General features: G+C 36.8%; 1 protein-coding gene across 25 annotated transcripts in view; it reads left to right on the top strand.

The window, feature by feature from the left end:
- Trip12 (thyroid hormone receptor interactor 12) overlaps positions 1-14620 on the top strand; it is a 133443-nt gene that overhangs the window by 68342 nt on the left and 50481 nt on the right. For all 25 annotated transcript variants that reach the window (XM_013066781.3, XM_087209361.1, XM_021247058.2 and 22 more), the window contains 4 exons: positions 1163-1268; positions 3935-4071; positions 7168-7251; positions 8624-8719. In XM_013066781.3, the coding sequence (XP_012922235.1) occupies positions 1163-1268; positions 3935-4071; positions 7168-7251; positions 8624-8719 (423 nt within the window). The remainder of the gene's footprint in view (positions 1-1162; positions 1269-3934; positions 4072-7167; positions 7252-8623; positions 8720-14620) is intronic.

Raw genomic sequence — 14620 nt, 5'->3', positions numbered from 1 at the left:
GCGCCTGCCTGAACATAGATTTTTGTCTTTATAGCATCTGTTTTTGTGTTTAAAGATCCATGAATAACTTGCTTTTCACTCAGCAACTTTCCTCATACATGATTGTACAGCTCATTCCAAGTTGCATGAACTGTAGTTTTAAATTAAGAGTCTAAAAGATCAAGCTGTCTAGAATTCTTTTTGCCACATCTTTCCAACGTCTTTTTCTGGTGCTTTTAACGAAGTCAGAAGACTAAAGAATATCTTACCTTTTCACTTTAAAAACAGTAAAATAGCCAAAATTTGAAACTTCATGGGAAAATGCAAGTGACCTGGAGTGAGTATATAATTATTCTCTGAAAAAGCTAACATCCATCCGAGATGATGAGATAGTTCTCATGGAAATTGTTGACTTTGAAGACCTTTCACTATTAGCAGTATTTGTTTAGATGGAGCCTAATGCGCAGTACACCATCATGTATTGTACCATTGTTTGTGGGCCGGGGAAGGAGGGTGGGTGGAGGCTGTCATGGCTTCTCCATTGTTCATAAAATAATTGTTCATAAAATTTTACTGAATTCCTGTACCTTTTTAGTCTACTAGCCCTATCAATAAAGGCGTTAGGTAACTCCCAGAATAGCATGTTAAGTGTATTGGCTTGCCTTTTCTCCCTTATTATCTAATATTCTATAAACATTCTAGTAACCTTTAGGTCATGTATAGAGGTTGTATAAAGAAATTATTTTTTGTTTTCAATAACCTTAATGACAACAAAATTTATAACTAGCTATGGGACAATGTAAGAACAGTATAATTTAGTGACTTCTTGAGAGATTTAGAATATAATAAAATAACTTTTTGGCCCTAATGGAAAAAGGTAATATGGTGAAGAGAATAGGAACTGGAAAGAGGGTGATTTGGAAGAGGTGGGATTGTCGTGCATTGTACTGATAGCTTGTTTCAAATTTGGGCCGAAGTGAAAAGACCGGTGCTGGACTGGGGTGCCTAGTACCCATTATGGATAGAGGGAGTGAAAACCCACGGAAGTAAACTTCGCATACCCCTGGAGAGGCCATGGAAAGATTCTGTGGGCTTTTAAACAGGATGATGACTTAAACAGTTTTGTAAATTTTAATTCATAACCCTCTTGATAAAATTTTACTTTATTATTTCTCACGCATAGGTTTAAGAAAATCTACCAAGAAACGCAGTGAGTCCCCACCTGCTGAGCTCCCCAGTTTGAGGCGGAGCACACGCCAAAAGACCACGGGCTCCTGTGCTAGTACCAGGTAACTAATTTTTTTTAGTTTGTTTTCTTTTACTTTCTACTACTGTGACATTTTTAAATTCTGTTGAAAATCCTTCTGTGTTTTTCAAAGTTAATAAAGTATAATCACTTTTACTGGGATACTGAGTAAACATTTATTCTAACATTACTAGTGCTATTTAAAAAAATTCTTCCCCAATATTTACTGATGTGTTTATAATCAGTTAATTGTGCTGTTTTCTGACTTTTTTCCTTAGTGTTCTTGTCAACAGTCAGACATTTGGTGGTTTTAGGAACTTTAGTCTGCCAACTACATCTCTAATGAGTGTCTTAGGCAAAGTAGAGTTGTTTTTTAAAGGTAGCTGAATTTCCCAATGAGTCAAAAGAGATGCCTATCTTAGTGGCTGTGATATTACCTAATTAGTTTCTAAATGTGTTGGCACCAGTTACTAAGTTTAGTAGGTTAGGGAAGAAATGTGCTTGATTTTCATTTTGTAATCCAACGCCTACCCATCAAAAAATGCAGGCATTGCATGTATTCTTTTATATCTCTGGTTCCTGTTGCTCTCAGTTACTGTGGCTCTCATTTTCAATTTTCAGAACATCAGCTACCTTTGATATGTGGTACAGGGTATTATTTCACATACTTTTATTAATTGAGAATCTTAGGTTAAAGGTAAAAATCTTTCTTCAATTCCTTTCAGATTTTTGAGCTGGTAAGTTGGTCAAATGCACATGTGCTGTTGATTATTCAGTAGCCAAATATGAGTTCTCCATTTTTAAAAAATGTAGTTTGTTTCCTCTACTAAATGCATCAAAACAAGTGATGGAGCAGTGTTTTTAGCCTGCTTTTTCCTGCTCTAACTCAGGTAAGCAGAAAGACTATCGTTCTTTTCTAAGACAGTCTGGTTTTTTGTTTTTTGTTTTTTTGTCTCTGGGATCGAACTCAGGACCTTGCACTTGCGAGCTAGGCGCTGTGCCACTGAGCTAAATCCCCAGCCCAAGATAGTCTGTTTTGATTGGTCTTAGCAGTGTGGTACATCAGTGACATGCGGAGACACCATGACTTGTGTGTAAGTCATAAGAAATGTAGTTACCTTTGTCAAGTGAAACCCCTACTTTTCTGCTTTTTTGTTGTTCTAGAGATTGACCTGAGGGCCTCGTGTGTGCACTATACCACTCAGCTACACTCCAGCCCTTGTACTTATTGTATTTTTTACATCTTTAGTTTGTTTGAAGTGTCTGGAATTAGTACATCTACTTGCTTTTGAGATTTCTTAGCAATGCTTAGATGAGGACTTCTCAGAAAATTTCTTAGTTCTTCAGAGTTTTAGTCCAGGCTTTTAATCTTACTCTCAAAGGTTAGTTAGTCTAAGCTATAAACTGAGTTTCTTGTGGTTAAAAAAACAATTTTAAACCATAATATGCGAAGTCAGGCAATTTAGTGTTAGAGTCTGGAAGCAGCTTTCCGCCTACACATGAGCACTCCAATCCTGCGCGTGAGATCACATCCAGTATTGCTGGGCATGCTCTGCACAGCCATCCAGCCTACCTACCTGAAACACTCTTCATTGCAAACCTTTTCTCAGTTACTTGACCTTCCCCTGAAGTGTAGTTAGTGCTCTGTAGCCTACGGGGACGTTCTCTTTATCTTTAGACTAATACACAGGGCTGGCTGTATTGAGTGTTCAGCCCATTGTGTTGGTGCAAATTAGGTATTGAGTGATCTTGAATCCCCCTCATTTGTAGCTTTATAAATTGGGCTTAGGTTGTTTGCTTATGAGGGAAGATTAAAGCAACTGTCTATGGGAAGATTTTTCACTAATTAGGAAAATAAACTCTTATACTGACCTCAGGTGATTCAGAGCCTTTCTTTACATGTCAGTTCTGTCTGTTTTCTTGATCTTCACTAGGCAGAATGTAATTTCACAGATTTCTTTTGTTTGTTTTTAGTTTAAATTACTATAGTAATAATGGTTTTGCATTTCTTAAGGTAATTTGGGATCTGCTGTTTAAAACCATAATAGTTGGGGAGATGCATTTTTTTGTTTCTGCTTTGAATGCTTTTTTTCAATCATCAGTAAAATGTCATTTGCTTCAAGGAAAGTGAGTGATCAGTGTATTTTCCATATCACATTCTATACCCTTTTCCCAGACATCATCCATATTTCTTTACATGTATTTAGTTCTTATATATTTTATAGAATGGCGTTATTGTCCATTAGTACAGTTACACAGAATGGTATCTTTAGATGATTTAGGTGATCTAGAATACAGAAAATGGAATTTTTTTCTGTCCTCCTTTCCCATTGTCAGTGTCACTCTGCAAGCCTGTGTATATCAGCCCACTTTTTAGCCTGCAAGTGGGGCTCTACATTAAATGAATTGAACTTTTCTCTTTCCTAGGAGTCACTTTTCCATTTAGTTGGAAGTGTTTAGAAATTATTCTGACTGTAAGGATGACAACAGCCCCTAGAAACACAAAAGCATGTATTGTGATTGCGGTATAACTTGGAAGAATTTTAAATATACAAAGTCTTGGTTGTTATGCATAGTGATTTTCTGCAACAATTTTTATTTAAAAAGAAGAAACTGGCTTTGTGCTGTATGAATTTGAGCTTTGTGTTGTCTATACATTACTCCTGTTTCACTGGTAATGCTGCCCATGATGACATTTTTCTGTTGCAGTCGGCGAGGCTCTGGCCTGGGCAAAAGAGGAGCAGCTGAGGCGCGTCGACAGGAGAAAATGGCAGACCCTGAAAGCAGCCAGGAGACGGTGAATTCCTCAGCTGCCCGGACAGATGAGGCCCCCCAAGGAGCAGCAGGTAGGTTGGCATTAAGTCTTACAGTGCATTTCAGTATCTTATAGATTCATTTAGAAGTAAATTATTTTTTACATACTCGGAATATGATGAAAAATAGGAAAGAGAAAATAAGCTAGATGTTACCAAGTAAATTTTTGTTCTGTTTTGTTTTACCTTCTAGATTTGGTACTTTGATGAGTGGATTCTGTTTCTAGTTGTTTAACTTCTCATTCAGCCCAAATCTGTACTGATTGCATTTGAGGTGCTTTTTAGAAGGGTTGGAATTCTTTTCAGTTAAGCTTTTTGCATATTGATTAGTGCATATAACGGTTGCCCACTGACTGAAAGAATTTAAATTATTAATAAAAATTAATAAAAGGACATGATTTGAATTGCTTCATAAATGTGAATTTTAATTTAGAATTTTGTTAAGCCCTAAAAAATAAGTTTTCAGTTTGCACTTAAGCTATTTTGATAATAGCATTTACATTTTCCTGGGCTTATTTTAATTCTTCTTGATACTTTAGAATAGCAAGAATTAAGATTTTTCCCCCCTCCCTTTAGCTTTAGACTGTATCTATTACCATTACCAAAGCAAAGCTAATACTTCAGTTGTCAGTGACAGTATATTTTTAAATGTATTTTATCAATTTTTTTTTTCAGCACGTAAAAAAAGTTAGTTTGTCATCATGGGCTTATGCTTCCCTTGACTCAGGATGTGGTTTAATATTAGAATATGTGCTAGTCTTGTCTTCTCTTCTCTTCCTTCCCTCTCAGACACTTTCCCTCCCTCACTCCCTTTCTTTTCCTAGTGTTGAGGATCAAACCTAGGGCCTTGTGCATGCTAGACCAACACACTACCACGAAGTCACATCCCCAGCCCCAGAATATCTTTTTTTTTTTTTTGGTACTGGGGGCCGAACTCGGGTCCTTGCACTTGCAAGGCAGGTGGCGGAACCACTGAGCTAAATCCCCGGCCCCAGAATGTGTTTTTTAAAAATCTGTTTCATTTAGTAAAACTTTCCACATGTCTGGAAGCACCACTTTTGTTGTTCAGTTGTTCAGGCTAACAAACCCAGTCAAAATTAGCATCTAATACCAGTCTTTGTCAACAGAGTTTCTGTGTAGTGTGGAGAAAGAACTGTATTTGAATAAAAATGACTGCTGAAGAGTATGTTTGAGCATTAGCACAGCCCTGGGGGGGGGGGCGGGTGAGGTAGGAAGATGGCAAGATTGAATCTTGTCTGGGCAACCCAGTGAAACCTTGTCTCAAAATGAAAGTAGGCTGGGGATGTGACTCAGTGGTAGAATACCACTGGGTTCTACACCCAGTACTCCCCTCCCTCAAAAAAAAAAAAAAAAATATATATATATATGTATATATATATATGAATAAAATTAGTGAAGACAGATTGGTACAAATTTTTGATCCATTAGTGGTTATCTGACTTGGACAAGTACACTCATAGTCACAAATCTTTAGTTTCATCATGTGCATAATGCATCTGTATCTCTTTGTCTAGTGCAAAGAAATATTCAGACAGTTTCTCCATATAGTAAACATATAGCGGATGCTCCCTGTACAGTGCAGCATCATACAGTACATACTGATTAATCTCCTTTTTCTTCACTAGTGGTATAGATTGTGCTTGACCTTGATGTTCTTTAACATTACTTTTTCTGGGTAACCTGTAATTTAAACCATGGACTTTTTAACATTTTCTGTAAAAGGCCAGATAGTAATGTTTTAGGCTTTATGTGGTCTCTGTTGAAATTACTAAATTCTAACATGAAAGCAGCCACAGTCTCTTATGTAACTAAATGAGTGTTTACATATTCTGATAGTTATAAGTACAAAACCATGTGATGGACTGGATTTGGCCATTGGACCATAGTTTGCCGACCTTTATTCTAATTGGTACATTTCTCTAAGAATTTTTTAAAATTCCACCAAAAGTTATAGAAAACAGTCAGTGGTGTGTGGGAAAAAAAGGTGTGCATTGGCATCTCTTTTTCCAGAAAAGTTCTTCAAATTCACATGTATTATTCATGTGCCTCTTTTTTTTTTTTTTTTCTAATTAAATTCTTTTATTGGTACATTGTAGCTGTACAACACAATTACATTTCTCATTGGGAATTGTACCTTTACATGATGCATCTTGGTTTCATGTGCCTCTTTTAATAGCCGTCATGTCTTAGTTCTATCATTATCTGTCTGGTTAACAAGGACTTAAGGTATTGTGAGTGATCTGGTCATATGTAGACCAGTCATCTACATATGCAGACCAAACATCTAGGCTTTTGGGCCTAGACTCAGCGGACATTTAGAGGCATAACAGGCCACTGCTTTTGCAGGAATATGGTTTCACCTCTAGTTGGATTCATAATGGAATCTGTCTGTGCTTACACTAGTTCTTTGATGTGGTGGTTGTTCAGCTAGCATTTATGTAGCACTCCTCTTCTGAGCCTTTATTCTCCATTCTACCTAGTGGCTGCATCTTAGTTGCCCTCTCCTTTCATGGCTCATAGCAGTGTCTTGGAGTCATCTCTAAGTTGTGATGTGCATCTTTAGTATTTTGTCTCCATAATAAAAGTATATGAAAGAAAATAGATAAATAGTTGTTGGTGATCTATTAAATATCAGAATGATTTCAGCAGTATTGACTTCTGGTACAGGAATTTAGGCTGGGATTTAATTCCAAAGCAGTTTCAAAGGCATGAGGAGTCTTATCAAAAGCGCCATGTATGAATGAAAAGTAAGGTTCTATTTTTATGCTCTTTTGGCCGGGGGCGGGGCGGGGGGTGGTGACACAGGGTCTTGTATAGTTCAGGCTTGTTCGAACTCATGACAGTCCCCCTGCCTCAGCCTCCTGAGTGCGGGGATTATAGGCATGCAGTCATGCCCAGCTGTGCTTGTTTAATTTAAAGTAGCTGAGCTCTCCTTTTGTTCCTAAATACTACAGAATAAAGTCTGCAAGAATAGCTGAGTGTATAGTAGAAGGACAAGTTTAATTTATTTACTATAGACTGTAAAACTTTAGGTTTTCTTTTTAAAGATAAATCAGACATAATGAGTTCAAATACTCCTCTCCTAACCTCGCCTTCCCCTCCCCCAAGCCTCCAGTTCTGTTGCAGGGGCTGTTGGCATGACCACCTCTGGGGAGAGTGAATCAGATGATTCTGAGATGGGACGATTACAAGGTAAAGACAGCCCTGGAGCCTGCAAATGACAGTTAACCATGGGTGCCAGTTACCACTGCTCTTTAGTGCTTGCCCCTCCCTTGGAAAGAAGCTGCTTAGTGGTGATTTGATGGTTTGGATTCAAAAGATGTATTATCTGTGCTCTTTTTTTTTTCTCTTCTCTTCTTTCTCCCCTCCCCTCCTCTCCTCTCCTCTCCTTTCCTTATTTTGGTGGTACTGGGGATTAAACCCAGGTCCTTTGCACTGAGTTACATCTACAGCCCTTTCCTTTTTTGTTTTTTGAGACAGTGTTCCTCTAAGTTGCTGAATTACCCAAGTTGGGGTTGAACGTGGAATCCTCCTGCCTCAGGCTTCCAGAGTGCTGGGATTACAGGTGTTCACCACCACACCTGGCTTCTGTCTTCATTTTGACTGTTGAAGGAGACAGTGCCTTACATAGTTTTGATGTTTTCAAATTTTCTTCATTGTGTTACATCTATAACTGGTTTTAGTAATAAATTATAAAACACATAGAAAAAAGGGCAGTTTAATATATTGTTCTCCTAGTAACATTATGAATACGTGTATTATGAAGACACCCAAAAACCCCCCCTTCTTTCCTTTTTGATCACTCCAAAATGAAGCACGTATATAAACTCCAGGGTTTTTTTTAATGTAAAGCTTTAAAATAAAATAATCTCATTATTTATACGTCTGCAAATGGATGTGTACATACTTCCCTCTAATGATTGATTTATAATAAATTCTATTGTGAGGCTTTCAAGAAACGTTGTCAGTTTCAAATTGTTTTAAGTTTCTGAGGGCTGCGACAAACTTTTTGACAAGGACTCTCATGAATACATAGTTCTTTTTTGGGCGAAGCAATAAATACAGCCTAATGGTTTTCATAATATTCTTTTGTAGGGCCTCAGGACAAGTATCTGGGAAATAATGTCAGAAAATTGAGCAAGGGTGCTTAATATATAACTTCTTCAAAGTACATATTTACCTTGAGTCTTTGGGGGACTAATTACATAGCTCCATCCTGCACTTTTTAAAAGTTCTTCATCAAGGCTGAGGATTTAGCTCAGTGGTTCCGTCGCCTGCTGCGCAAGCGCATGGACCCGAGTTCGATCTCCGGTACCAAAAAAAAAAAGTTCTTCATCAAACTTTTAAATACTTAAAGCTGACACGTGTATATTTTAATTTTTATTAATTACATTAATAAACAAGGATGGTCTTAGAAGTTTAATTTAGCTTCTCTTAAAATTCAGAATGGAAAGTAACATTGGCTACTCAGTTATATGAGATGAATCAGTTGCTTGACATTTTTAGTTGAGATCAGTTGTGTTAAATCAACTCAACTACTCCCCTGCCCTTCTTTTTTCTTTAGCTCTGTTAGAGGCCAGGGGTCTTCCTCCTCACCTGTTTGGTCCTCTTGGTCCTCGGATGTCACAACTTTTCCATAGAACAATTGGAAGCGGAGCTAGTAAGTGAATACTTTTAAATTTTTCCTCCCTTGAAACCTCTTAAGAATTAGTTAAGTGCTATTTTTCTGCTAACCTATTGATGTATCAGGAGGTTTTCATGAACTTTAATCTGTTTTTAAAAATAGGATTGTGCACATTTGTGCCTTAAATACAACATTATTAGATTTTTCCTGTGCTTTTGTTTTTGATTATTCTTTGTTTTGTTTGAACTATTGAAGGATAAAGAATGTACATTGATGATTATGGCATCTGATTGCATGTTTCATAGGTTTGAATCTTGGGTTTTTCATGGGATATAAAATGTAACCATAAGCAGTCTTAATATGGACTTGAGAAGAAATATTCTTCAGAATTGCTAGTTACTAAACTCATCAAATCAATGTGTTATAACTCAGTGGTGTTAACATATAAAATGGACACAACAGTGACTCCTGCAGTTTCCATTTATAACTGAGAACAATTATATAACTACAAATCCAGTTAAATTCTTGCTGGTATAGAATATTATTTTTAGCTTTCTTAAAATTTAGGTTTATGTTTTGTTGCAACATTATTGATAATGTTTCCATAGAATCAGAAGGTTGTTTGTAGACTTATTAAATCTTGCATTTCAGATCTCCGAAAGTGTTGTTGAAACTTATTAGCTCTTCTAATGTGTGCTTATATAAGTTGCCATCAACTATTTTTTAAAGCAGTGCAATGTGTATACCTGTTCTCATGTATGTGTGTTTATACTTGAAGCGTTTCCAGTTTTTGGCCTTAACATTTGGCAAGGAAATTCAAGAAGCAGCTGGTATATTCATTTCTGTTCAGTTTTGTGTTTGTTGCCTTGATACTCAGATCTCAGATAACACCCTGCTTTAAAGTTCTTATGAACTATTGAATGTGTTTATTTAGTGCCATTCACTAGTGCTGGGCTTGTACTGCACCCTAAACAAGTAAATGGAGCTATTTCCCACAGGCTCTCGCAAGCTGGAAGGTGACTGGCACCAGACAAGACAGCTATGTAGAAAAATTTGAGGCAGTGTCAGTGCAGCAAGGGAGGACCACACAGAGGAAGGGCGTAGACTGGTTGCTGTTGGAGGGAGCTAGGTAGGCTGCTTAGAGAAACCACTGAGGAGGCATGCTGATTTCATAGAGACTTAAGTGAAGCAAGGAAACAGCATGCACAGGTCTGAGGGGAAGGATGCGGTCAGCCTGAGAGGCAGGAATGAGTTTGCCATGTTTGAGAGATGGACAGCAAGGGGACCCTGTGGAAAAGTGAGGAAAGTGGCAGATGGCGAAACCCACCCACAAGGTGTGGGCATCTTGCCAAAGTGTGGAGTGCCTTCCCAGGCCCCAGCAAGTATGTTAATCTGGAACCATCCCAAGAGTTAGGGAAAAGAGAATATATGTGATCTTCATTATGATAAAAGGTCACTGTAAGCCAGAGTCAAAGACTAATGAACCCCACGAACCCATCAACATTTATTAATACACAGCACCTGGTGTTTCATTTGTATCCTCAACCATGCTTCCAACTCACAAAATTTTTTTTTTTTTTTGGTACTGGGGATCGAACTCGGGTGGGTCCTTGCGCTTGCGCAGCAGGCGGCGAAACCACTGAGCTAAATCCCCGGCCACACAAGATTATTTTTAAACCAACCTTAGGCATTATTTCACCTGCATATACTTGAATTTATAACTGTAAAAATAAGCATACACTTTAAAAGTTTAAAATAATATTTTGCTTATATTAAAATGTCTACTACTTCTAAGTTCAGAGTTGAAATGTTCCCTTCCTCATAAATCGATATTAAAGTTTTGTTGGTTTGAATCTGGATCAGAATATAATTTATATTAAAAAAGAATATAATTTAGATATTGCAGTCAGTTAATATGTTGTCTTTTTTTTTTTAAGAAAGATTTGATTTCATTGATTTTTACTACCTCATACATTTCTGAGGAGAGAGCTGAGAATACATTAGATATCTAAAATTTATATTTAGGATTGACCATTCTGTATGAAATTACCTGCAGCTGTAGTCTGGAATCATAGTAGAAAATAGTACCACCCCTCTTTGGGTCCGTGACCCAGCTTCAGCAATGCCTGTTTCTTGCTTAATATTTAGCTTTACTTTCATTCACATTTCTCTCTCCGTATTGGTTTGAAATGAATCCCAGACACTGCACACTTTCATATGAAAGCATTTCATTATGTAGTTCAAAGAGAATGCTCCTTAAAACACACTTAATGCCCACAAAGTACTGCTCCCACACTTTAGTAATTCCTTCATAGATACACAACCAGTGTCAAACTTCATGCTTTAATAAAATGGCATAAGTGTATTTCTTGCAACTGGTAATTCTAGAGGCTTCTTCAGATACGAGTTTGATTCTTTTTCCTTTCGTGAGGAAAAGCTATTCAAAAGTAGTAATGTGTGTTCTTAAATATATTAAGTATTGTGACCTACTAGTGGTGGTGCACACGTGTAACCCTAGCACTCGGAGGCTGAGTACCACAAATTTAGCCTCATTTAGGCGGCTTAGTGAGACCCTGCCTCAAAGTAAAAAATACATTTATATAAAGAGCTGAGAAAGTACCTCAGTGCAAAGCTGAAGGCCCTATGTTCAATCTTCAGCACCACCTGCCTGTCAGTTGGGTAGAGTCTTACTGTTCCTTAAAAAGCTATTGCGATTCAGCGTCAAGGTTACAGGTGCTATAAAATAGTAGTGATTTAGGACCCCTCTACCCCAGTAATGGGGATTCAACTCAGGGTCTCTGCACTGAGCTATATCCCCAGCTCTATTCCATGTTATATTTTGAAAAAAGTTCTCACCAATTCATCAAGGTGCTCAGACTGGGCTCTAATTTATGATCCTTCTGCCTCAGCCTCCCAGAGTGTTGTGCTTATAGGCATGTCATAATTGCTTTTTCATGTATGAGAAGTTAATTTATGGCTTAAAGTATATTTTTTCCTTCTGTTTGATTACTTAGAATAGTTGATATGGTAAAAATTATTTTTCCCCTTTTATTTGCAAAATACTTGTTTTTACATATCCAAGGGTGCCAGGAGATTTATTTCGGTGGGTATGTATGTATCATTGTATGCAGTAGATTGAAACATATTTTAGACATTTCAGTGATATTCATTATTTCAGTTGTCCAGTCATTGGATGAGGGATCTTTTTGAGGCTGGTTTTGGAATCTTCTTCGCAGCACCTCAGTAATTTTGATTGCTTTCTTGCTTTCTGACATGACAAGATGTTCAGTGAACTCATTCACTTTTTCCTCCCTTGAAATGGGACATCTTGCTACAGTCCTCTAGTTTCTGTATGTGGAGTGATATTTAGAGACCAAGTTCAAGCATATTTATTGCTACTGGATTAATCATTGTTTCCAGATTCCTTTAGTGGACAAACCTAGGAAAGAGTTACGCTGTATTTTATCTCTTTTATTTTAAAAGTTTGTAGTGATACTGTTGATTCAAATTTAGAGCCACTGGGGTTTTTATTTAACTTAATTGATGATAGCTCCTTTCTCCCATGCTGGAAGTCTTCGTCTAATGGTAGTAACGTAGTGACTCTTGCTTTATTTTACAGTGTAAAATCTCAGTTTACAATCAAAAATGTTATTGAGAAAGTTAAAACATTTTTTCACAGGTCTTTCTGTTTTTGGGATATATGACTTTGTGTTCAACTTTTTGTCTTTTAAAGTCGTTTATAGTAATTCCCCTCTTTGTTCATGCCACCTGGTTGATTTGGTTCATTTCTTTTTGCTTTTTAGGGATTGCTTTTTAAATTTCCATTTTGTTTTTATAATTATGTTCTAAAAGTCAGATCTACAAATAGGTACATTCAGAAATTATTTTTCTCTTTTCCGGTCTTCTCCCACATATATAAGCTTTTAAAGTATTCTGTGGCTTGTCCTTCTGTTATTTACTTAACACATACACACACACACACACACGCACACATATCTATATGAGCAGCACCTCACCCACTGCCATTCTTAGATGAGAGTAGTAAACTTTATACACTTGACTTTGTTTTTTGTTTGTTTTTTTTTTACTTTGGTTTTTATTTTAATGTGGGAGGGGGTACTGGGAATCAAACTCAGGACCATGTGCTTGCCAGGCAGGTGCAGCACTGCTGAGCTACATCCTTGGCATTAACAGTGTATTTTGATATTCACTCTTCATAGCTGCTGCATATATTAAGGATGGAGAGATTACTTATTCCTTTTGTAAAGCTGTCGTGTTACTCCATTTTGTGGATGTGCATAATTTATTTGGGCCATCCTCTGTTGTTTTACATTTAGATTTTCAGTTTTTTGCTATTGATAGTGCTGCAATGTAGTAAAGCTTGTGTATTTTTCCTGCATTATCATTAGGATAAATTTCCAGAAGTAGGACTGCTGAATAAAAGGATAAACACACACATTTTTGTATATGTAAGTCTTCCACTTTGAGAGATTATAATACATATATTGGATTATTGTAGCCTACCTTAAATATCAATACTTTTATCATATACCAAGTAGTGCAAGAATCTTAAGATAGTTTACCTCTTGCCTTCCTTTACACTGTTGTTTTAATTTGTTAGAATATACATGTGTTAGAAATTGGTAAAACATAATTGTTGTTTTAGACATCCAGATTCTTTTGTTTGCAATTTTGGTACCTGCTCTGATGCCCTTAATTTTTTCTTGTAGTCCCTTTCTCCCATCAAGGATCATTCCCTGACGCCTGAAGAACTTTTTCACACGGGCAGGATTTCTAATAGTGATTTTTCTTTGCTTTTGTTTGAGAAAACCTTGATTTTTCCTTAGTTTTTCAAGGTTGTTTTCTCCCCATGTAAAATTCTCAGCACTTTGTTTTCTGGCTTCCATCATTTCTCTTTAGCATTCTGACTGTAGCCCTTTAAAGGCAGTCTTTATTTCTTTGACTTTTCGAAAATTCTTGGCTGTTAACTGTGTCATATATTGTTTTTCTTACCTTATTATCTCTTTAGGTATTCTGTGTTCCTCTTGGAACCAGCAAGGTCATACATGCCTGTAATCCCAGCTGTTTAGGAGGCTGAGACAAGACCACAAGTTTGAATCCAGCTTGGACAGTTTAGCAAGTCCCTATTTCAAAATGAAAAATAACAAAGTCTGGAGATCTGTCACAGTTGTGGAGCCTTCCTGGGTTCAGTGTTTAGTCACACGTCGGGGAGGGGGACAGGGAATTAAACTCATACTTTGCACTGTACACAGCCTTTCTGACTCTGAGAATTTTTCTCTTAACCTAGTTTAAAAACTTTATTCACCAGTTTTCAGATTCCCTAATTCTTTGTTCTAATGTCTTCAGTGTTTTGTTTAACCTGTCACTGAGTTTGTAATTTTAGATGCTGTGTTTTTCATTTCTAGATAGTCCTTTCTTTTTAATAGTTATAGTTTTACAGTTCTCTGCTGTTCACAGTTCTCTATTGTTATCCCCTTTATCCATATTTGCTTATATTTTCAGTATATTAATCACTATTATAAAATATTTGTTTTTTTAATGTTGACCTACTTTTATTGTCTTTTCTTCCTCTTGATTCTCAGTCCTCTCTTCCTGTCTCTTCATATGTCCAATATTTTGTATAAAAAAACTGAAAAAGCATCCTACTTGTTATCTTCTGCCTATGGTATTTTTCTCTTTTTTCTTTATTGAACATGAATGATTAGGAACTGATCACTTGAGCTTGTAACAGTTTTGGTATGAGTCACTTCACCTATGGCTCATCTCATTTCTCTCTCGACCTTCCCAGGATTTTGATTGAGAACCTCAGACTTCAGTAATGAAGCAGCTCCAAAATGTGACGATTGTCTTGGGAGGGATTAGGTATCTATTGCAGATTCTGTTCTGTGTATCAAAATGATTGTTTTTTTTTTTTTT

This window comes from Heterocephalus glaber, unplaced genomic scaffold (genome assembly GCF_053883595.1).
Source record: "Heterocephalus glaber isolate CG9 unplaced genomic scaffold, H.glaber_assembly_v1.0 deba00001004, whole genome shotgun sequence".
NCBI classification, from domain to species: domain Eukaryota; kingdom Metazoa; phylum Chordata; class Mammalia; order Rodentia; family Bathyergidae; genus Heterocephalus; species Heterocephalus glaber.
This window is presented reverse-complemented; position numbering and strand designations above follow the sequence as displayed.